Below are 22,873 nucleotides of genomic sequence, written 5' to 3' on the forward strand. Positions count from 1 at the left end.
TTCTGGAAGATTTCACCTTTTTGAAGATCCCTTGTCAACGTAATTACTTTTTGGTGGAACTGATGGCGATCTTCTCAGGCAGGTTTCACTCCACTAGCTGCACTCAGCCAAGCACAGGCTGCTTTAGCAGAACTTAATACTTCCTAATAAAATACTGACATGTATTATGTAGTCACATGTTGTACTGCAAGCATAATTTTACAAGTGGATGTTCTCAGATACAACACTCAATTAATCTTTTCAGACAATATGATAGTCATCATCATATTTAAAGTTTACATGTGTAAATTCTAAGAATTTTTTTTAAATTAGGTAAATGCTCAGAAATAAAGACAATTCTTATTTTTTAAAAAGTTACTATTAATGCCTCATCTATCAGAGTCAAGGTTTATAAGTTAAAAGGCAGTGTTTTCACACACACGGTCATTAGTGCTTATGTGTTCATGAAGGCTGTGATCATGTGAAAACCAAGCCCGTGCTTTATATACAGGTGTTTCTCCTTCAATATGTATGTTTGACTTTTTGTTCTGTATTATATTGTGTACTAGGATAAACTCAGTTTAGAAAACCTAAAACGTAAGTTTCCAAACTCTGATCCAGGGTGACTTGTATTCCTCCCTGTATACTGGTTTTATTACATGGGCAAATTAGTTAATCTCTCTAAACCTCAAATTTCTGGTCTACAAGAAATTAGAAAGCCCCCCCTCCCTCCCTGCTTAGAAGGGTATGGGTAAAATTAAGTGAGATATGCATATACGGCACATACTATAGTACCTGGGACACAGAGGCACCTCAATACATGTTGGTTTTGCTCCCCTTTCCTCCTTTTACCACATTCCCCCCAATAAAAATGGCAATGTGGGAATTTGACTTTTCCCTGAAAATGTGACCTCAATAGGGCAGTAATACACACTGTAAAACCAAAGTGAAATTAATCTATTTACTAACTAAACTGTGATAGATCACACTTTTATCATCCATTTACTCTTTGTAGAAATCTATTTGTCAGTCAATATATTGAATTTATGGTTATTGACATAATAATAATATAATACCAAAGTAGCTATTTTAAAATTATAAAAATTAGTAAAATTAAAGTTACTGAGAGTCTCCATATATGTAACCTGAATACCACTTTGAAGGGATTGTTTTTTCCCCACTAAATTACACATCTGTATTTTTACATATATGAATTTCTCCCTATGTAACACGTGCTATTAAGTTTAGAAACATGGGTAACTTTGAGCTACATGAATTTGCTACCCATTGTCCTGCAACAGAAAGATCTGTTGAAAGCCAAGTTCCAAATCTGGGGACTTGACTTTGACCTCATTTTTCTTTTCCAGATTTCTTCATGTTTTCAGATGGATAAGAGGTTTTAGGTTCTGAGCCAAATGTAAGCACAAATTTATCTGGCAAATAGAGAAGTGGAGCAGAACTTGGGGGGTTTCATTGTAGGCCACAAGAGTTTGTGTAGTTCAGTAAGTTTGTTGTGTAGTTAATTTCTAGCATATAATAAAAGCAATTATCATTGCTGAGCATATTCTGGGAACTATGCTAAGCACTGTATATACATAGACTCTGTGAGACATTATTACCCCAATTTACAGATGAGGAAATTGAGGTTCAGAGAAGATAAGTAACTTGTCCAACAGATTGTTTACAGAGGTCAGATGGGGAGCCAGCTGAGATGGGAATTCCAGTGTCTGTGCTAAACCACCACTACTCTATACTGTCTCCCCCCAAAAATACATAATTTTCGTTACAAAAATATCAAAGAGAGAAAGTGGTCAGAGAGTAAATTCCAAAAAGGTATCAACATCGAAGTAGTAGAATAGAATCATTGTACTTTACTGAGACACCTTGAGTGTGCTACTTATTTTTTCTAAGGCTCAAATTCTCATCCATAAAATGGGGAGAATTTTACCTTCTTCAATGAATTGTGAGGATTTTATGGCATAATGTTTATAACACCAAGGCCCAGCGAGCGCTGGGTACATCGTAAGTGTACAAGTACATTGTATATTGCTATTCTTTCCCAACAAGGCTCTGCTCTTCCCATAACACTCTTGCTATACCTGATCTAAGGAGCCCGGTGTCACTGTGGTTAAAGCACTCCACTGCTAACCAAAAGGTCGACGGTTCAAACCCACCAGCTGCTCTGTGACAGATTTACAGCCTTGGAAACCCTATGGAGTTGCCAACTTGACGGCAGTGGGTTTGGTATACCTGATCTAGTGTCTTCTTTCAGTTCCTGACCACTATTATATTTAAGTGATAACTGTGAACCATGAGAAGGAACCCTGATACCTTAGTGGTTAAGCGCTAAGCCATTAATTGAAAGGCCAGCAATTTGAACCAGGACCAAACTTCCGTAAAACTGATTTTCTGAGTATGGGTTGACACTGGATATCATTAAAGGGTTCACATGCATATAACATTAAGAACTTTAATTCATATTCCAAATAAGCACGTATATGTTAGTCTGCTCCAGCCACAAACTATGGCTTTCGAGGGTGGCATAGTATAGGGAGCCTAACTAAAGAACCCAAACTCATTGCCGTCGAGTTGATTCCAACTCACAGCAACCCTATAGGACAGAGTTGAACTACCCTGTAGAGTTTTCCAGGAGTGGCTGGTGGGTTCAAACTGCCAACCTTTTGGTTAGCAGCTGAACACTTTACCACTGGGCTGCCAGGGCCCCATAGGGAGCCTAATACCCAGTAAAAGCACAATAGATGTTAGCTATTGTGGTTGTTGTTATTGCTTTTATTTTTATTACTAAAGGTCATACTATCTATAATAGTATGGCTTTGGTGTTTCCCACCAGAAGCCCCTGTGGTTTTTTTGGTCATCAGATCCGGAAAAACGGCTGTATGCTGTATTTAGTGGCAGAAACCATTTTTTTGCTGTTGTTAACATTTTATTGTAGTTTAGGTGAAGAAGCCATTATTAACGTTCCAAGAAAAAAGTGAGCATGAATTGGTTTATTTCCCCGACTCTTTTCAACACTTTTTCAATGTCTTTTTGAGTGCCTGAACAGACACAATCTCAGAACAAAGCAATAAAGTCTTTTAGCGTGACCAAAATGGATGCATAACCTTGGTCATCACCCAAGTGGCCTCTGCAGTCCCAAGAACCCCACTATAGGGCATAATCCTGTGATAGCGGAGGATTAAATGACTAAATATATATAAATCTCAAAGAACAAGTGCTTGGCACTCTTAGCTGTGAAACTGTTTGCTATTTTTTTTTTTTAATACAGCTATGTAAAACAAATACGGAAGAGATGAGCCATTGAAATGAAGGCAATAAAAAAAAATATTTCTTACCCTGCATTTTTTCACAAACAAACCCATAACCTTTTTTTCCACAGTCCTCAAAATACCATTTTCCAGTGAAATGAAAATTAGGATTACTTGACAGCAAGGCACAGAGAGGAATGTGTTTTTGAACTTCTGTGGTATTATGACGTGGAATCTTTAAAAGAATATATAAAAGTTACCAAAAAAAAAATCTTTGAAATTTTTATTCAGGACATAATTTTCTGATTAACACACAATCACCATTCATTTATTTGCATTTAATAAGCCTGTTCACAACTCATTTCATAACCTACAAAATAAATAATTACTGTGATGACTAAAGTAATTACATTTATGGAACACACAAAAATTATATGAAATTACATAATTAAAAATACTTTACCAACAGACACACAAACTTATGCCTATAAAAACTTGAGTAAACAAGTTTTGAATAGAATCTCATGCTAAAATCATTTCTACAGAAAATAAATCTTAAAACTTACATTTATTATATCAAATGGAGACCAGTTAGAATACACTACAGACTTTCCATTTAGCCATTTTGCATAATCATCATTTTGTAACCCTATCCACACATTAGTGGTTTGGCCAAAAAGATTCATAGTAATGAAAGCTGAAAAATAGGAATATGTTACCAAATTTAATACCATATAAACCATCTGGGTATTCATCAAACTCTGTTTATAACTATGATTATATTTAAATGACAGGAAAACTTAATTACGAATCAATTGTAGTAATTGTTATTTTGTCCTTGTTAAGGTAATGTGGTGTCTTTCGCTTTCATTTCACTTAAACTGACGGAAATCAGCTAGCTGAGCCTGGATTTTATTACATCAATTACAAAAAATTTCCAGTGTTCATTCATGGCCTTTCTAATGAAAAGATTTACCCACTATATTTAAGCGAGAGTGTAAAACAAACAAACCAAACCCATTGCCGTCCAGCTGATTCTGACTCACAGTGATCCTACTGGACAGAGTAGAACTGCCCCATTGAGTTTTTAAGGAATGCCTGCTGGATTTGAACTGCTGACCTTTTTGGTTAGCAGCCGTAGCTCTTAACCACTACACCACCATCAGGGTTTCCAAGCTAGAGTATACTGTTGGCTAAACATCAAATGAAAGTGTACAGGTAAGTCTCAAAGGATCTAAAAAATTACACCACACAGTTATAATAGACTATACCCCAGATTATTTTAGCCACTCAGAAATACAGATCATAAATGTCTCTATTTTTTCCTGTTATTACCAGTGAGACAAAAGACTCCAAAAATGAGCAGTTTATTAGCAATGCAGTATACTAACTTTTATAGTTGTCATGATATGAAAACAAAACCAAAAACCTTATAGGTCAAACAGAAAACTTCTGTGCCTTAGTATTGTTTTAAATGCTTGAATAAAAATGGTTATTGTGGCCTGGTTGGCCACTGAATACTCTACCTTGCTCCACCTCACTTTCAATGGAGACCAGTGTCCCCCCTTCTTCAACACAGAAATTTTGAGCAGATGTCCAGTTCTTCCGATGGTTTGGATCTTTGGGGATTTTCACCAAAAGGCACTATCAAAAAAAAAAAAAAAATGTCAAAACAAAGTGTTCGGTTTTACACATTTCTAAATAAAATTAAAATTTCCCAAAGGTGCTCTGAGGATTGCCCTCGAAAATTCTTTGAAATTTTCTTGGGCAAAAATAACCCATTTTTTTCCTTCATCTGCTCCAAAACATACAGCAAGCGCATGTGGCAGGAGTAGAAACGACGATGTGTGTTGTAGACAGGATTTCAGAACAATGTCTTTTGCTCAATGAAAAATAGTATTCCCCCCTAAAAAAAGCCAGCCTGATTGCACACTTTACAGTGGCAGATTTCATCTAAAAAAATTGTGGGGGTGAGAACAAATAGCTTAGTTCAATTTCATTTACAAACACACTTCCTCACATTAAGTGGAAGAGGAATACAGAAGAATCAAACCACATCCGGCATTTAAATTCATTAAATACTTGGAATCAGACATTTAGTCAATAAGTCAATCAGGAAGAGCCAGAAAAGAAACGACGAGCCCAGTGGGAGGAAAAGCAGGCAAGGGCAGGACCAAGAAAATAGGAGAAGGAGAAATAAAGGGAGGCTTTGGCCAACGAGGAAACCCTGGTGGCGTAGTGGTTAAGTGCTACGGCTGCTAACCAAAGGGTCGGCAGTTCGAATCCTCCAGGCGCTCCCTGGAAACTCTGTGGGGCAGTTCTATTCTGTCCTATAGGGTCACTATGAGTTGGAATCGACTCGATGGCACTGGGTTTGGTTTGCCTGGTTTGGTTGGCCAACGATGTCAAGGAGAAAATAAAACGCTGTGAGATTTGACAATGAGAGGTTGATCATTACTCATGAGAGGATCATGTCTCACGCCTCCTTGGCAGGTAAGGCAGGGTTGAAGGAAAGCTTCCCCCATTCCTTAAAGTTCAGTGAGGAGTCCCTGGCTGGTGCAAACAATTAATGCACCAGGCTGCTAACTGAAAGACTGGAGCGTCAAGTCCACCCAGAGGTACCTGGGAAAAAAACACCTGGTGATCTACTTCTGAAAAATCAGTCATGGAAAACTCTACAGAGCATGGTTCTACTTTGACACACATGGGGTCACCATGAGTTGGAATCAACTCAGTGGCAAATGGTTTTAAAGCTCAGTGAAATTTAAACATTGATAGAGCCGGACAGAGACAGGGGAGAAGGAGAGAGAAGAGAAAATAGGCCATAATGGATCAGGCAAGGTTCCAGAGGAGCCAGGAGGGACTTTAAGCAAAGATAAAGTGAAATTTTGTGAAATTTGAGAATTTTTTCCCCTCAGGGGTATTTGACAATGTCTGGAGATATTTCTTGCTGCTAAAACTTGGAAGAAGGTTGTTACTGGCATCTAGTGGGTAGGGGCAAGGAATGCTACTAAACAGTCCACAATGCACAGAACAGCTCTCACAGCAAAGAAGTATTCAGCCCAAAATGTCAATAGTACCAAGATGATTCTTTTAAAAACTCAGTCCTGATGATGTCACTCTTCAGTTTAAAGCCCTACAGGGCTTTCCCGTTGCTCTTAGGATAAAAACAAGAAACCCTGATCTAGCCTGAAATTGAGTTACCAACTAAGAGGAAATACATCCTTTTGGTTCCCTTTACCTTGTATGTTTCACAAGGAAACTGAATTGGGTTTAAAGGAGTTTAATTTTATAACAAGTTCCCTTTTATCTATTTCTTTTCTTTTTGCCTCTTTCTTTTGATTACAAATTCCAAAGAGAGGCACCTACTAATTATTAGTAAGTCTTATCATTTAATGTGAATTCACCTTGTGTTCAGAGAGCCACACTAATGAACCATTCAAAAATACCAATGAGTCTCGTTGGTTCAGTTAGTTCAATAAATCTCTCCAGAAAAACAACCCACACACACCCCCTTAACACACACACAAAGTTTGCCTCAGCAACGATTTACCAGCTTGACTATGGGAGTGTGGTCTCCCATTACCACGACTTCATTGTTTCTAAAAATAGAGTATATTTACTAACATACTCTGAAATGGCATCATTAATAATTAAAGCAAAGCAAGATCAAGTACAGCATCTTTAATTATAAACTGTTTAGTTATGTACTAACTCGCAAAATGTGATCAGGTTTAATGCATCTCTGATTATTACTGTGATTTAAGGAGGCACTATTATATTCCAAGGAGCTCTGGTGGCACAGTGCTTTAAGAGCTTGGCTGCGGACCAAAAGGTCGGCAGTTCGAATCCACCAGGTGATCCTTGGAAACTCTATGGGGCAGTTCTGCTCTGTCCTATAGGGTTGCTAGGAGTCAGAATCAGCTCGATTTCAACAGGCTTATATTCCAAATAAGTTTGGAATATAAAATTATTTTTTGTCTCAAAGTAATTTCCAGTTCAACATTTGAATCAACTCCCCCCTACGCTGGCACCTGACACTGAATGGCACAGTTAGCCATGCATTTGCATAAGCTAGAAACCTGAGGGTCATCCTTGCCCTCCCATTCCAGCACCCCTACAACTCTACCAGTTGGACATCTCATTTCTGAAATACAACCCCCCACCCCGCCACCCCACTGTCTCTCCCTCCACCATCTTAGCCCAAGTTATAATCTTTTTCCTGGACCACTGCAGTATCTTCCTGTTATTCTTACTCTTGCCCTTCTCCAAGCTATCCTTGGTGCTGCAGCCTGAGTGATTCTTTTCAAAACTCAGCCCTGATGATGTCACTTTTTAGTTTAAAGCCCTACAGGGAATTTCCTTTCCTCTTAGGATAAAAGTGAGAAACTAACATGACATGGCCCTTGCCTACCTCTTTAGTCAGTCTCACTTCTCACTGTTTTAGGGTCTCTATGTTTGCTTTTGTTTCTTAAGTATGTCACATTCCCTCTTGCCACAGGACCTTAGCACATGCTGTTACTCCTACCTTAATGCTCCCTGCCTTCTGACCACCTCAGTCAGGTCCTCCTGTTATACACTTTTATAGAACTATATAACTCTTCTTCATGGCATTTGTCACAGTTTTAAATGATAGTCATTTTCCTGATTGATTTATTAATGTTTCCCTGCTAGTCTGTAAGCTCTGAAAGAGAAGGGCTTGTGTCTTTTTCCTCATAACTGAATTGCTACTATCCAATATAGTTAAATGAATGAATGAATAAGTGAATAAAGTGTTAAGAATTTGAATAAATTCTAAATAGAGCATTTTTAAAGGAAAAATTATGTAATATATGAAAGCAAATATTGATGAATCCCAAACTAGATGGTGCAAAGTAGCCACTAGCATTCAGTCAAGGTTCTTGAATAAAAAGTTGTGAAGAGATGCACAAGAGTTAAGCTGGAATAATTAGAATTTCTTCCTCCCACAGCTCTAATGTGACAAGTATCTTAGATGACCCTTCCTGGAGTAATGCCTGGTCAAACACCTTTTACATCATCAAACACGGAGAAGATAATTTATGAGACACCAGAAAAGATGCTTAACTCTAAAAGGTGGATAATCAGTCAATCAACTGTTTTTTTTTTTTTTTTTTTTTTACCTAGAAATAAAAATTAGTCTTAGAAAGTTGCCCAACAGGCAGCAAAGTTTAATGGGACGTACATAATACAGGGAAACCCACTGAGAACTGTGAAGTGAGTAATGTTTTCATTCTTATCTCCCATTTTCCTTCTGTAGCTGTATTTGTTAAACAGGAAAGACCATCGCCACTGGGCTCTCTACTCTTCTCAGCCACCAGTCCTCCTATTACCAGCTTTTCTAATAATCTGATAGACCCACTCATTCCAAGGTATGGATGACAATAAGGCAATCTCAGAAGTATTTCCCTTGAAAAGAACAAATGAAAATGTTGAATCAAAGGAATGGCACTCTAATGTTGGAATTTTAGCCATCGATATTCAGGGGAAGGCAACCTGGTCGAGGAGGTATGAATGGTAACTCTGAAACTCTGCCCTATAAATGGTTACCTACTCATGAAGCCTGCTGTGACAGTATCCTTAGTAGTCAAATCCTCTGAATGACTTGAGGACAAAGTTGTAAAACTATTACTGTTGAGTTGGTGGGAAAATATTGGCTGCACATTACAATTACCAAACCCATTGCTGTCAAGTCAATTCCAGCTCATAGCAACCCTATAGGACAGAGTAGAACTGCCCTATAGGGTTTCTAAGGAGCCCCTGGTAGATTCGAACTGCTGACCTTTTGGTTAGCAGGCATAGCTCTTAACCACCACACCACCAGGGTTTCTACAATCACCAAGGGAGCCTTAAAAAAAAAAAATACTGATGCCTGGACTCTACGCAGATTAATTATATCAGAATCTTTGGGATGTCACCTGGTCCTTGACAATTTTTAGAAACTCCCCAGGTGATAATGAATATGTGATCAGAATTGAGAACCACTGATCTAGCTGTTGGTTATCAATAAAGATTTTTTTCGAACGCTAAACTATGTGAGCATGTTTTAATCATTCTTCATACCTAGCTTCTACTCTCATGTATGTGTCTGTGCCTTACTCACGCCCCTTTCTAGTCCTCTTAAAGGAAGCATTTGCTTGATCTTCTGCCTTGGGTTTGTTCCACTAGGCTCCATATCACTCTGTCCTACCTATGTGTGTACATACTGCCTCTATTTACACAGGAGGAAACGTGGGTTGGACATAAGCAGTGTGCATAAAAAAATTTTGGAAGGATAATAGTCAAGGTCTTAACCGAAAATGTCTACTGTGGGTTTCTAAGAATTATTCTTCTAATGTCAAGGATTTGACTTGCCATTAATCTCCTTATAATATTTCAGTTTATAAATGGCGGAAGTATGAGTTAGTAACTAGATCAGTTGTGTTCTGCTTTGGGGCTGCTCTCTGTACCAAAAATATGACTTTGAGACAAGATGGGCATTCCTTTGTATCTGTTCCCTACAGGCTGTTCCAGGATGCACTAACAGCTCTGAGAAATTAATTGACAAAGGTTTTGATAAAAGATTTAATAATCCTCAGTGTCCTGCTGAATGATATTAGCTACAAGTTTCTCCTACTGAAATGTATAAATAATTTACCGCTGGTGGAAAGATTTTGTAGTTTGAGAAACTAGGAAGGAGACAGAAAGAATCATCTATTTAAAACTAGTGTACACCAGAGCACTATATTTAAGTTTTAGAGAACAGCTATATTTTTCTAGAAAGTGTCTCACAGTGCCACTGTGCTGATTGGATCCTGGGGCTGAGCTGATGAGTGGGGCAATTCTTAGTTCTTATACGAAGTGGCAGCTATAAGAGAGGGGCAAACCTGAGTTTGATTCCCAGCCTGACACTTACCCATTGTGAAGCTTCAGGAAAGTCACAATTTTATTAGCTCAGTCTTCTCATATATAAGGATGGGGATAGTAATTCTGTGTATTTAAAAAAATTTAATAAAATAAGAAATATCTATGGAATCCATCAGAAAAACCAGTGCCAAATAATGTAGTGGGAGCTAGACAAATGTGAGTAAAATCCAAATGGCCCCATTTCACACCATGGCAATGGGTGCAAGATTACACAGAATGAGAGGATGACATCCCAACATATCTGAACACTTAGACTGAAAACTTAGAGCAATTTCATATTAGCATATCAAATTATGACCACATTTTGGGTTTTTTAATTATCAAAAGAATGAAGAGTTAAACAATTAAATTGGCATATATTTTAATTACCTCCACCTAATTTTAAAGCCTATAAATTTTTTTTTTTTAAGACCTATAAAATTATTTTACAACAAAACATAGGGAGAGGAAGAAAAGTCTAGGCCTTAACTGAAGGCAGTGTCAGAAATAATGAATCTGGTTTGCAATATCCGCACTGGCATTTTTTTTTTTTAATTCTGTACTGAAGCACCAGCTTTATAAGGCTCAAGATGAGGTCGACTGAGCTAAGTTATCAGTCAGTCAATTCACACTAAGGGCAGAGCTTTGTGCCGGCTCCAGGCAAGGAAGACGCAAAAGGGAAGACGGGGTCAGGGATCCACATAAGTTACAGGTTATTTGGGAGAGGGCCTAGACACACACACACACACACACACACACACACACCACCGAATGAAAAATTTATACAACGCGATATGAATGGCTGTGCCAGTAGTAAAAACAGAGTATTATAAAGGCTGAGGAGTGGTGTCGAGGCTGTTTCTGACAAAACTTTTCATTCCAAGAGGCTTGTACCTAAACCGAAAACTTCCCAAATCTCTTGAAAGTTGTGACCAAAAAATTCCTATTGACAACACGTTATTTTTAAAAGCCATTCTCATTTAAAAAAATTACTTTCCAAATTAACATCTGCAAAGGAGAACAAAAGTGACTTTTTTTTTTTGGTATGTTATACTTATCTTTTTTTACTTTCTTGTTATTTGCTTATTGTCTATCTACCCCTCCGTAGAACCTAGAATACCACCTGGCAAAGAGTAGGTGCCCAGGAAATACTTATTGATTGGATGCATAAACCTGCATTACAGCCCCTCTCCCCTCATTTTACAGATGAATAAAGGCAACTCTTTGAAAACAAATTTACCTTATAGTTAAAATACAACCATCCTTTCGGACACATTCCATGTTGTTTTGGTGTATCTTTCTCTTTTTCTATGACCCAAAACTTTTTTCGCTTACAAATACTAGGCATAGAAGCGGAACACTCTTCACTGCCCCAGAGTCCTGGAGAAGAAAACAGTTTAGAAACAGCATGGAAACAATGGTGACTCATTGTAGGCACTCTCTATTGATCATTATTTTTGTGATTCCTATAGTTTATCTTTTTAATTTTTTTTTACTTCAAAAACTGAACTAAGGAGGATTGGTGGTGCAAATGGTCAAGTGCTCGGCTACTAACCTAAAAGTTAGCAGTTCAAACCCACCAGCCTCTCCATGTGAGAAAAGACCTGGTGATCTGTTCCTGTAAAGATTACATCCTAAGAAATTCTATGGGGCATTTCTACTCTGTCATCTAGGGTCACTATGAGTTGGAATTGACTTGATGGCACACAACAACAACAGAAACGGAACTGAATTTAACTACACATCATAGAGTTCTAGTGATAACAGCTAACTGGGCAACATGCCAAAGCAATCATTGTAATTCAAGAAGGTAGAAATTTTGCAAATGCAAAAAAAAACCTAAACACTGCAGTTGAAATCATAGAACTGATCAAAGTCTTAAGAACATTTGACTTCAGTAGCAAAAGAATACTTTGTTTTAAAATATCCAGCTTCAATGTAAAGAGAAAAAAGATTCTAAAACATAGGTGAATCATTTTTGCTTTATAATTCTTTCAAAAATATAATAATTTGGAAACACCAGGTCAGGAACTTCTAAGAAAGTAGCACTTCTCAGCACTGACCCTTAAATAACACAGACTCACATGTAAACATGCCTGCAGTAAAATATATCGTGAAGTCCTTAGGCTCCTGGACATTTTTTTTTTTTTTTAATTTAGAAGAGCTAAATTTTCAGAATAAGGGTTATGGAAGGCATTTCATTAACATTCAAGTTGTATATTCCAGAACAGGGCAAGGATGCATGCAAACTGCAAGGACAGGCTCCGATTTCTAGTTTCAGGAATGTGAGCCAAAAGGATGTTGGCATTTTGAAGGAGGGATGAATGCTAGTTTCAGTGCACATCAGCTGTTCTCTCAGACTCACAAAGTAGCCCTTTCTGGAGGCTGTTGTGACACCTGCTGGCAAAAGCAAGCTGACTAGCCACATGGCTTTTCCTTTCCTAACCTCTGTAGAGGCCCTCACACCAAGGATTGTTTTCCGTGGTTATCCCTCTCCTGACTTAGGGCACAAGGTTGGTTGTGAATCTGTTAGGGTTGTAGACATATTACCTTTTATTAGTTAGAAATTGAGAGGTAGATATGAATGGACAATGCAACCAAAACAATACTGTCCTGACAAATAGAATTAAAAAAACTATCATCAACATAAATGTACTTTTAAATCCAACTTGCAAACAGTTGCTGTTCTAAGGCAAGCAGCATTTAATGTCAGTTATTAAAACAAAACAAAACAAACAAAAAGAATATTGAATTCGATTTAAAAAATTTATTAAATAGGAAAATGGAAGGAAGTTTCACAAGTGTTAAAATTCTGGCTAATTATAATCTAGACCCTAGGAACAAATACACAAAAAATGGATTGATATTGAAGTTTTGTAGAGAATGGCATTTGTCAGGCATATTAAAAAAAATTTTTTTTTGTTGTGCTTTAAGTGAAAGTTTACAGAGAAACAGAGAATTAGTTTCCCATTTGATAGTTAGCACATAAAGTGTTCCATGACACTGGTTGCACCTCCCATAATGTGTCAGCATTCTCCCCATTTCTGCCCTGCGTTCCTTGTTTCCTTTCGTCCAGATTTTCTACTCCTTCCTGCCTTCTCATCTGTACTTTTAGGCAAATGAACTTGTGTAACTGACTGTTCTAAGGAGCATGTTCCTCTCGGGTGTTATTGTTTGTTTAAGGGCTTGTCTATGGTTTGGCTGGAAGGTGGTCTCCAGGAATGGCTTCGGTTCCACTTCAGAAAGGTGTCTTAGGGCCATAGTCTTGGGGATTCCTCCAGTCTCTGTCAGACCTATAGGTCTGGTCTTTTTTGTGAATTTGGTTTTTTGTTCTACATTTTTCTCCCACTCTGTCTGGTACTCTCTGTTTTGATCCAGTCAGGAATGTCAGTAGTGGTAGGAGGACACCATCTAGTTCTTCTGGGCTCAGGCTGGTGGAGGCTGTGGTTCACGTGTTCCGTTGGTCCTTCGGAAAATTGCTCCCTTGAGTCTTTGGTTTTCTTCACTCTCCTTTGCTCCGGATGGGAAGGGACCAATAGTTGTATCTTAGATGGCCACTCACAAACTTTTAAGACCCCAGATGCTACTCACCAAAGTAGAATACAGAGTATTGTCTTTATGAATGATGTTGTGCCGATTGACATAGATGACCCTGATTCTATGATCATTCATTCACCTTCTAGTCTAAGAACTTCATTCCTCTAGACGTTTGGTTATGTCTAAGAAGTTTCCATGACTGTGTCCCTTGTGTGCTCTATTGTCTATATTAATATACATGCAGCACCTACAATTATGTATGTAGAAATATCCACAACCAAACCTTATCTGCAGGTGGGTGTGCTCCCTTAAACTCTCTCACACCTTTGTGGCATACCTATCTAATGATGCATCCATTAATAAATTATTATTTGTTAATACTACTGCTGCAGGATTATCTATGTTACAGTAATTATTGTAAAAAAAAAAATTATTGTAGTTGTCCTTTATTTTTGCGTTCCTCCCAGTGTCTTCCTTTGCCTTGGTCATATTGTGCCGACTTCCCCCATGTTGTGTATTGCTTTCCCCTTCACCAATATTAACATGTGTCTTCTATCCAGTTAGTTATTCTCCCTTCTTCTCCCTCCAATCCCTGGTAACCATCAAATAATGTTTTTCTTTTTTTCTGTATGTAAACCTTTTTTTTTTTTTATAATAATGGTGTATCATACAGTATTTGTCCTTTTGTGATTGACTTATTTCATTCAGCATAATGCCCTCCAAATTCATCCCTGCTGTGAGATGTTTTGTGAATTTGTCATTATTCTTTAGTGTTGTATAATATTCCATTGTGTATATGCACCAGTTTGTTTATCTATTCATTGTGGTGGGCATTTAGGTTGTTTCCATCTTTTTGCTATTGTGAATAATGCTACAATGAACATAAAAATATGTCTATTTGTGTCATGGCTCTTATTTTTTTAGGGTATATACCTATGAGTGGGATTGCTGGATCATGTGGTATTTCTATTTCTAGCTTTTTAAGGAAGTGCCATACCATTTTCCATAGTGGTTGTATCATTTTATATTCCCATCAGCAGTGTGTAAGAGTTACAATCTTCCCACAACCTCGCCAACATTTTTTTTTTTTTTTAATTGGTGGCATTATTGTTAGGGTGAGATGGTATTTCACTGTAGTTTTGATTTGCATCTCTCTAATGGCTAATGAGGAGCCCTGGTGGCACAGTGGTTAAGCATTCAGCTGCTAATCAAAAGGTTGGCAGTTTGAAACCACCAGCCACTCCTTGGAAACCTTATAGGGCAGTTCTACTCTGTCCTGTAAGGCCACTATGAGTTGGAATTGACTCGAAGACAATAGGTTTTTAGTTTTTGTTTGTTTGTTTTAATGGGTAATGATCACAAGCATTTCTTTATGTGTTTGTTAGCCACCTGACTGTCTTCTTTGGTGAAGTGTCTGCTCATTATTAGGCATATTTTTGAACATCCATTTTTGGTGCTATCTTGGCTCATGAGGAAGGACTTACCCAGATGTAAATTATCTTCAAGAACCAGAGTGCATGGATTAAATAGAAGGAATGACCATCCTGAAGCCCAAGACTGATGAAATTAAACATATTCAACTGAAACAGAAAACAACCAAGCAAAAAACTTTTTGCCGAATTAATACAAAGAAGTCTTTAAGACTTCTGAAAACAATCACTTTGTATTAAAAACCCCACAAAGAGATAAATAAAATGACCTGTTATGGATGAAATGAAGCCACATCTCTGGCTCTGATTATTCACGGGTCTTTCTCTTTCTTTGTCCCAGTTCTTGTATATTAATGGTGTTCCATCTCTCCAGCTGTAGGAAAATTAAAAAATTTAAGGTGTCTCATTCTGAATGTTCAACCTCTAACACCATTCCTGGAGCTCTGGGGTATGAATTGAAGGCATAATATTTTATTAAATTTAAAAAGACACTCATGTCTTTGGTTAGGAAAGTGAAAATTTTAAGTTATAAATAATGCTTGAAGGCTTTTAACAAATTGATTACTAAGATCTAGTCCAATCATTCTGCTAATAAAACCTGTCAAACAAAATTAAACGCAAATTAATCTATGTTCGTACCGAAATTCATCACTGGCTCTTTCTTCTCGAAGTCCAATCCACCAGTTTACACCAAACTTTGATAGCTAGTTTAAAACAAAACAAAGAAACCTCAGCATTTATTCTACTTGCTTTCTCTTTTCAGTATTAAGATTAATGGGGTTGCCCCTAATAGCTTTCTATTTTTTCGGTATTTTACCCAATTATCTAAAGAAGCATAAGAGAAAGCCCAGCATCTTGAGAAAATCTGAAACTTCATTATTCTAAAATATTCCCTTCTTATTATGAAGGAAAATTGGGATCAACATTGAAAATAATTTTAGTTTTGTTCAGCATGCAGTATCTTTCTCATAACTTTCCATATGTATTTAAAAGTAAATTTTCTAACTCTATAATAGGCATTTAAAAAAGTAATACTGTAAGTTAAAGTAGAAGATGGATTCCTTTTTGACTAAAAAATTAGTGGTTTATCCTTTCAGTGATTTACAGAAGTCCAGTGAATGTATCACATCTATTTGAAAAATAATTCAAGGCACGAAGACATCAGTGGTACAAGGATTTTGAATTTTAAGCATTGGCATGACTGTTAAGCTTTTAAACTAAGTATTATAACCCTCCTCATTGAAACAGATACAATAGAGAACAAAAGATATCACAGAATTTATAGTGTTTGACAACTAGAAAATTATCCTTTATATACATTATTAATTTGACACTATTATTAATCACATGGACATAAGTACAAAAAGTATAAAATTGAAACAACACACACACATTAGAACAGATGTAATATTGGGCTTATGCTCCAGAAATTGAAATTCCCTCTTTAACTATAAAAGAGAAAGAGGCAGTCATGATTTATCTAAGACTTCTAAATCAGTATACTCAATTGAGGGGCGGGGTATGTGTGTGTTGAAATGTAACTTAGATTTTATATGCTAAAAGCCTGTTAACTGGGATGCATTATATAAGTTTGCACTCTCACTTCTTCTGTAAAGACTTGGGACTATTGGGAGATAGTCCCAATTTTTTTTCCACATGAATTTCAGGTCATCATACAACAAAACCAAACAGCTTACTAACACTCAAATACACAAACAGGTATTTTTGCTCCTTAAAAAGTGTGGCTGTCTGCCATATCAGCCATTTGAGAATAATGCAAAATGGAGCAACTGTAATTTTGGATCCCTGAGGCGCTGTTTCATGGACGTGTTCTTACATGCTGAATTTAGATTCCTATTGTCAGACTTTGGAATCAGCCCATTGAGACTGGCTGTGAGCTCAGTGGGGGAATCACAACAATTTCATTCAATCTAAAGAGGTCTCATGTGCAACAATAGTGGAAAGCATGTCCCAATTGTTCACTGCCCCAATTAAGAACCTCTAAAGAAAAATTATAACTACTACATCTTAAGTGGTGTATTTATTACCACCTCAATTATAAAATGGTAATCCTCCGCATGGCATATCACAACCTGTTGTGATATGGAACAGAACTTCATGGGACAATCTAGAAGATATCCAAAATCCAATGTGAAAAATGAATGTTTTATATTTTAGTATAGTTATCAAGTCACAACAATAGAAGACTTTTAAATATGCTTTGGTAAAAAGGAATGTGATGTGACCGTGGATTTTATAATATCAACTATGCTTTGTTACACTGAAACAGCAGTTAACAATAGCAGCATACTGGAAGAACAGTTATCAAAGAGGAATGCAACACAGTAACAGCCAATCTATTAAGCGATATAAAGAAAAACAACCTGTCATCTTTTAAAATACTTTCATCAAAGATAGCAAAATCAGTTTCAGAGTTTAAAACACTAGGTTGTGGAGGAAGATTAATAGATTTTGATTTATTTTCGTTAGAAGTATATAGAAATAAAATCTTTAAAAAAAATAGCATATCAAGATTTCCAAATGAAAATATTGCACAACCAGCATAAAAATGTTGGCTAAGTGGACTAACTGGCCAGTAGTTCATGCCACACACAACTTCGAAGGAGCTCGGGGTCTTTACTTTTTAGGCATCAATCTGAGTATCAAGATGGCTCAAAAAATAACTTCCCAAAAATTCACTCTCAGTCCTGGATGCTCTGTTAACCCAGAACTGAAACAATTCCTAAAGCCCACTCTTCAGATAAAGATTAGACAGGACTATAAAACAAAAGATAATACATGTGAGGAGTATTTCTTAGTTCAATCAGATACATGAGGCCAAATGGGCAGCTCCTGTCCAGAGGCAGGATGAGAAGACAGGAAGGGACAGGAACTGGTTGAATGGACACAGGGAACCTGGCGTGGAAAGGGGGAGTATGTTGTCACATTGTGGAGATTGCAACTAATGTCACAAAATACTATGTGTATAAATTCTTGTATAAGAAATTAACTTGAGCTGTAATCTTTCACCTAAAACACACACACACACACACAAAAATTCACTGTCATCATGCCTCGTAGCTCTCTGTTATTTGAACAGTACGAGGGAAAACTCCAACTCATTCTTTTTCCTAAGTGGAAACATTTTGTTTAAAAAAAAAAATATGCTTCCGAGTTTTTAAAACTGTATCCAGCTTTCTTGTTCAATAATTAGTTCTTCCACTCTTCAGCTAAATCTTATTTTTGTTTTTCTACAGCTCTAATTTTGACTCTTTATAGAGGAGCTATACAAAACACTTAAGTAAGCTAACCAAGTAAGTTAGCCATCGAGTTGATTCAGACTCATAGCAACCCTAAAGCACAGAGTGAAACAGCCCTACAGGGTTTCCACAGAGTAGCTGGTGGATCTGAAGTGTCGGCCCTTTGGTTAGCAGCCATGGCTCTTAATCACTGTACCACCAGGGCTCCAAGTAAGTTTAAGGATATTTAATTCTGCATGTATAGGATGGGTGTGCCACAAAAGCGAGTGGTGTGACCTCTGTGCATTTAGTTCTGCACCTTAGAATAAAATATCATCTCCTGGGCTGACCCTTTCCAGTAGGGCATTACATACATATGTAATGTAATTAGTCATCATAACCACCATTGTCACCAAGAAAAAGTGTCCAACACAGCCATAAATTATGCATAAATAAGAATTTTTTTGGAAATCTAAGTTTGTTAATGACTACAACCTTCTTCTCTCTAAATTGATACCCTTTCCCTTGGTCCCATGTCCCCTTTCTTGGTCTCTATATCCTACACCCTCCAAAAAGTTTATTTTGTAACACAGTGGGGTGTAAGATGAGTCAGTAGCTCACCCATAGTACTGACAGTCCATTCTATGCTAATATGACCAAAGGCTGGGTAGCAATTTTGCTATATAGGACATCACAAGATTTGTCTAATTTGAATGAGAGTCCTCAAGTCTAGATCATGGCACTGGCTGTGGTTTCTCAAACTGCTAAACCGTTGGGGTTTTACTATTTCTTTCTATAATAGTAATTAGTCCCTCCATTCCCACTGATTTCCCAACCCTCAAAGATTAGGGAAGTGAATTAAGGGAAAGGTGAGGAGAGAATACCTGCAGAAGTTCCCAGGAGAGCTAAGCTCTATTGGAAAGACCAAAGGAGCCCCTCATTGTTCATGTATGATGCAGAGCTGGTGGCCAGCTTTTGGGAAGGGATTTTAGAAACACTATTCTACTATAATGAGGACATTGTATCTTATATGCCCCTGCCACTGCCGTTGTGCCTGCAGAGGCAGCACTATACAGTGTTTTTAAAAGACCCTGTAATCAGATATCCTGGATTCACTTCCAAAGTCCACCCCTTGGCTGTTGTGTAACCAAGTTGCTTGACTTCTTCAGAGTCTCAGCTTCCTCCTCTATAAAATGTGGCTAATAATAATCTTCTCACAGAGTTCTTGGGAAAATGAAATGCCATTAAAAATTAAGTACTTAGCATAGTGCCTGACACCACTAAGGTTAAGTCTTGGCCAAATGCCAGCTCTTACTGGGATGTGTACTTTGTGAATATCCATGGGTTGGTTTTTGGCCTTCACCTGATCTCCTGTGTGGCTAGGAGTTCAGTGTCTGGGTAAAGAAACAAGCATATTTTCTGAGGTCATGAGACACAATTTGCTGACATTTAATATTATGGTTTTGGGTTGAGTGTTTCGTTTGTAGGAGCGGAAGAGTGGCAAATAGAGCACAAACTATAGTGGGGAACATCCTGGTTCCAGAGGTTGGCCTGCTACTCAGTCTCTGTGGGACCATGGGACCATCACCTCACCCTTCTCTTTCTCCACTTTTCCATCATAATGGTTAGCAGTCCTGACCTGCCTGAACCTCTTAGGCTGCATATCAAACAGAATTACAGAATTGGTAAACTCCCAAGGGCAGTGAAAAAAACCTTACTCTTAAAAGCCTGGGGTGCTGTATACAGAGCTTCATGTTAACAGTCAATTGCAAAGATATGAAGAGATGCTCGAGCCAGAAAGAACTCCTGGAGATCATGAAATATGGTCAAATTACAGAAATAGAAAAAGCTTTATCTTGCTTTCAAAGGTTTCCTAGAGAAAATTGGGAGTGAGGTGTTTCCTCTTTGATGACTTTCTAGTAATTTGTACACACTTTTCTCTTTCAACTGGCTACCCAGTATCATTTCCAGCTCTGTTTCTGAGCATTTTGAAAATAGAGACTGTATCTCATGCATTTTTGTATCCTTAACAAATATCATAATGCCTTTTTTTTTTTTTAGTACGTACCTGATACCCACTATTCCTTGGCTGGAGCCCTGGTGGCTAAGTGGTTAAGAGCTCAGGCTGCTAACCAAAAGGTCGGCAGTTTGAATCCACCAGCCACTTCTTGGAAAACCTATGGGGCAGTTCTCCTCTGTCCTACAGGGTCGCTATAAGTTGGAATCGATTCGGTGGCACACAACAACAACAACATTTCTTGACCGGCTATTTCATTATTTAACAGGTTTTGCATTCTGCTTTCTAATTAGCCTAAAAAGAAACAAAACCCACTGCCACTGAGTTGACTCCGACTCATAGAGACCCTATTCCTCGATTAAGGGTATTCTTTTTTATTTTAAGTTGAAATGAAAAGCCACTCCTTACCAATTCTCTGTATATTGAATCTTTACAAACTTAAAAATACTGTACTTTTGTAAGCAAAATCTGAAACTTTAAAACCTCCATGCAACCCCCAGGTACTCCTTGCCCTCCATCTGTGCTTTATATCCCCCCCTGGGGCTCACCCATTTATCTTCTTGTAAGCTAGCATGTAATTTTATTTACTTATATTGATTACAGTCTCTTTTTATTTTTCCCACTCTAGATGATAAATAAGCTACATGAGGGCAGGAATTCTGGTCTGCTTTATGCACTGATAGAGCCCCAGTCCCTAGAAGAGTAGACTCTCAAAAAATGTGTTTAATGAATGATTGAATACACCTTGCAAAAGCAATAAAATTCTTCTTACTCACCATTGTTGCTAATAAAGAATGAAGAGTAGCGAAATGACTGACCTACACAATAAACCTTCCTGTTACAGAGATTAAGGGAGAATACATTCCATTGTTCTCTTCATCTTTATAACAGGAAGACAAATAATTCTCAACAATCCATGGTTTTTAAATGAAACTTAAATAAATGTCTGAAGTTAAGTTAAAGAAAAAAAAAAAAGTCCTGCCCAGGACAGAAGAAAGAGCTAAGCTCTGAATTTGCATGGTTCATTATAAGTACCGCTTTTATTTTGCTGTGGATAAATTCTTGTTCACGTGCAGAATGAATTGTGAGAGGGTCACTGTGCAGCCAACTGCAGACAAACTCAAAGGAGGCCCATTCCGAGGGAGAGGTATGAAAAAGGTATTCTGTATCCTGATAAAAGAGCCAGGGTTCATCTGAAATAAAAGCAAATATGAACAATGCAAAAACCATTGAGAAAGAAGTGGTATTGAGGGAGCAATGCTATTACTGACCCAACATTTGTAATTGGATCACTCTGCATTAAAAAAAATATGTATATATGTGTGTGATCGACGGCAGTGGGTTTGGTTTGGTTTTTTTGATATGTATATGTACACACATACACCCATATATTTTTTAAATGTGGAGAGATCCAGTTACAAATGTGGGGGTCTGTATACACCAACACACACACACACACACGATATATACACTATATGTATAAATTACTTGCTTGTTTTCCTTGTTCTATCTCACATATAACATTTTCACTAGTATTCAAACGTCAGGAATAGATACACATTTTAAAATCATGCACTGTGAAAATGGAATTAAGCTTTCTTTAATCATATTTAATGACATTTATTAATTTAATTATTATTAATTTATTAATTTGAATCAATTAGCTCTACATTCACATAAGAGAGGCTCAGTTGGAGGAATTTAATAATACAGTAATGTTATGTAAATAATATATAATAAGAAGTTCAGGAATGGCTAGGATCCTTTCTTACCATGTCGGTACCACTGTGGAATCTTGGGTTTCACATCTGCAAAGTGAAAGCAAAACACTTTGACCTAGCTTTCTTCACAGAGGCATGATTTCTGAATGACTACACCTCTAGAAACAATATTTCGTACTTTACCTTTTAAAAGATCATTTAAAAAACAGGTACCTTGTGATGCTTGGAATATGGGTAGTTTTCATTTTAAGAGGAGATTGAAAAAAGGAAGGAAGCGAACACTTGTTGAGGGCCCACTGAGTGTCAGACACTGTGCTAAGTGTTTTTATCTACTCATTATTTTTATAAGTAACTTTGCTTGCTTTTAATGTCAAGGTGACTTTTTTTTTCTGGACTGTACTTGCAAAATAAAATATTCTACCATACGAACAGAATACTCTTATTCCCAGTTAACTGACCTAGCATACTGTCCTGGTGTTATTTTTATGCATTTCCTTAGATACATTCTTTTCTAAAACAGTTAGTAGGCAGGAGGCAGGGGGAAAGAGGACTCAGCGCTTAGGGGACACTGAGCTTCTGCTAAGGGTGATGGAAAAAACTGGGAACAGACAAGGGTGCTGGTTGAACAATATGATTCACATAATTAATGTCACTGAGCTGTACATGTGAAGACTGTTGAGATGGCACATTTTGTTACAAGTATATTTACCACACATACACACATACACACACAAAAGAGCTCTCGCACTTTGGTTCATCATGCAGGTGTTGCTCCTCTGAT

General features: G+C 37.4%; 1 protein-coding gene across 2 annotated transcripts in view; it reads right to left on the reverse strand.

Moving 5' to 3' along the window:
* The window catches only part of PLA2R1 (phospholipase A2 receptor 1), a 130,533-nt gene that overhangs the window by 17,833 nt on the left and 89,827 nt on the right, over positions 1–22,873 (reverse strand). For both annotated transcript variants that reach the window (XM_049888787.1, XM_049888786.1), the window contains exons 16-23: positions 22,144–22,179; positions 21,407–21,564; positions 15,755–15,819; positions 15,385–15,488; positions 11,389–11,528; positions 4,772–4,889; positions 3,812–3,942; positions 3,333–3,480 (exon numbers count right to left, since the gene is read on the reverse strand). In XM_049888787.1, the coding sequence (XP_049744744.1) occupies positions 3,333–3,480; positions 3,812–3,942; positions 4,772–4,889; positions 11,389–11,528; positions 15,385–15,488; positions 15,755–15,819; positions 21,407–21,564; positions 22,144–22,179 (900 nt within the window). The remainder of the gene's footprint in view (positions 1–3,332; positions 3,481–3,811; positions 3,943–4,771; positions 4,890–11,388; positions 11,529–15,384; positions 15,489–15,754; positions 15,820–21,406; positions 21,565–22,143; positions 22,180–22,873) is intronic.

Source organism: Elephas maximus, chromosome 6 (genome assembly GCF_024166365.1).
Source record: "Elephas maximus indicus isolate mEleMax1 chromosome 6, mEleMax1 primary haplotype, whole genome shotgun sequence".
Lineage (NCBI taxonomy): Eukaryota > Metazoa > Chordata > Mammalia > Proboscidea > Elephantidae > Elephas > Elephas maximus.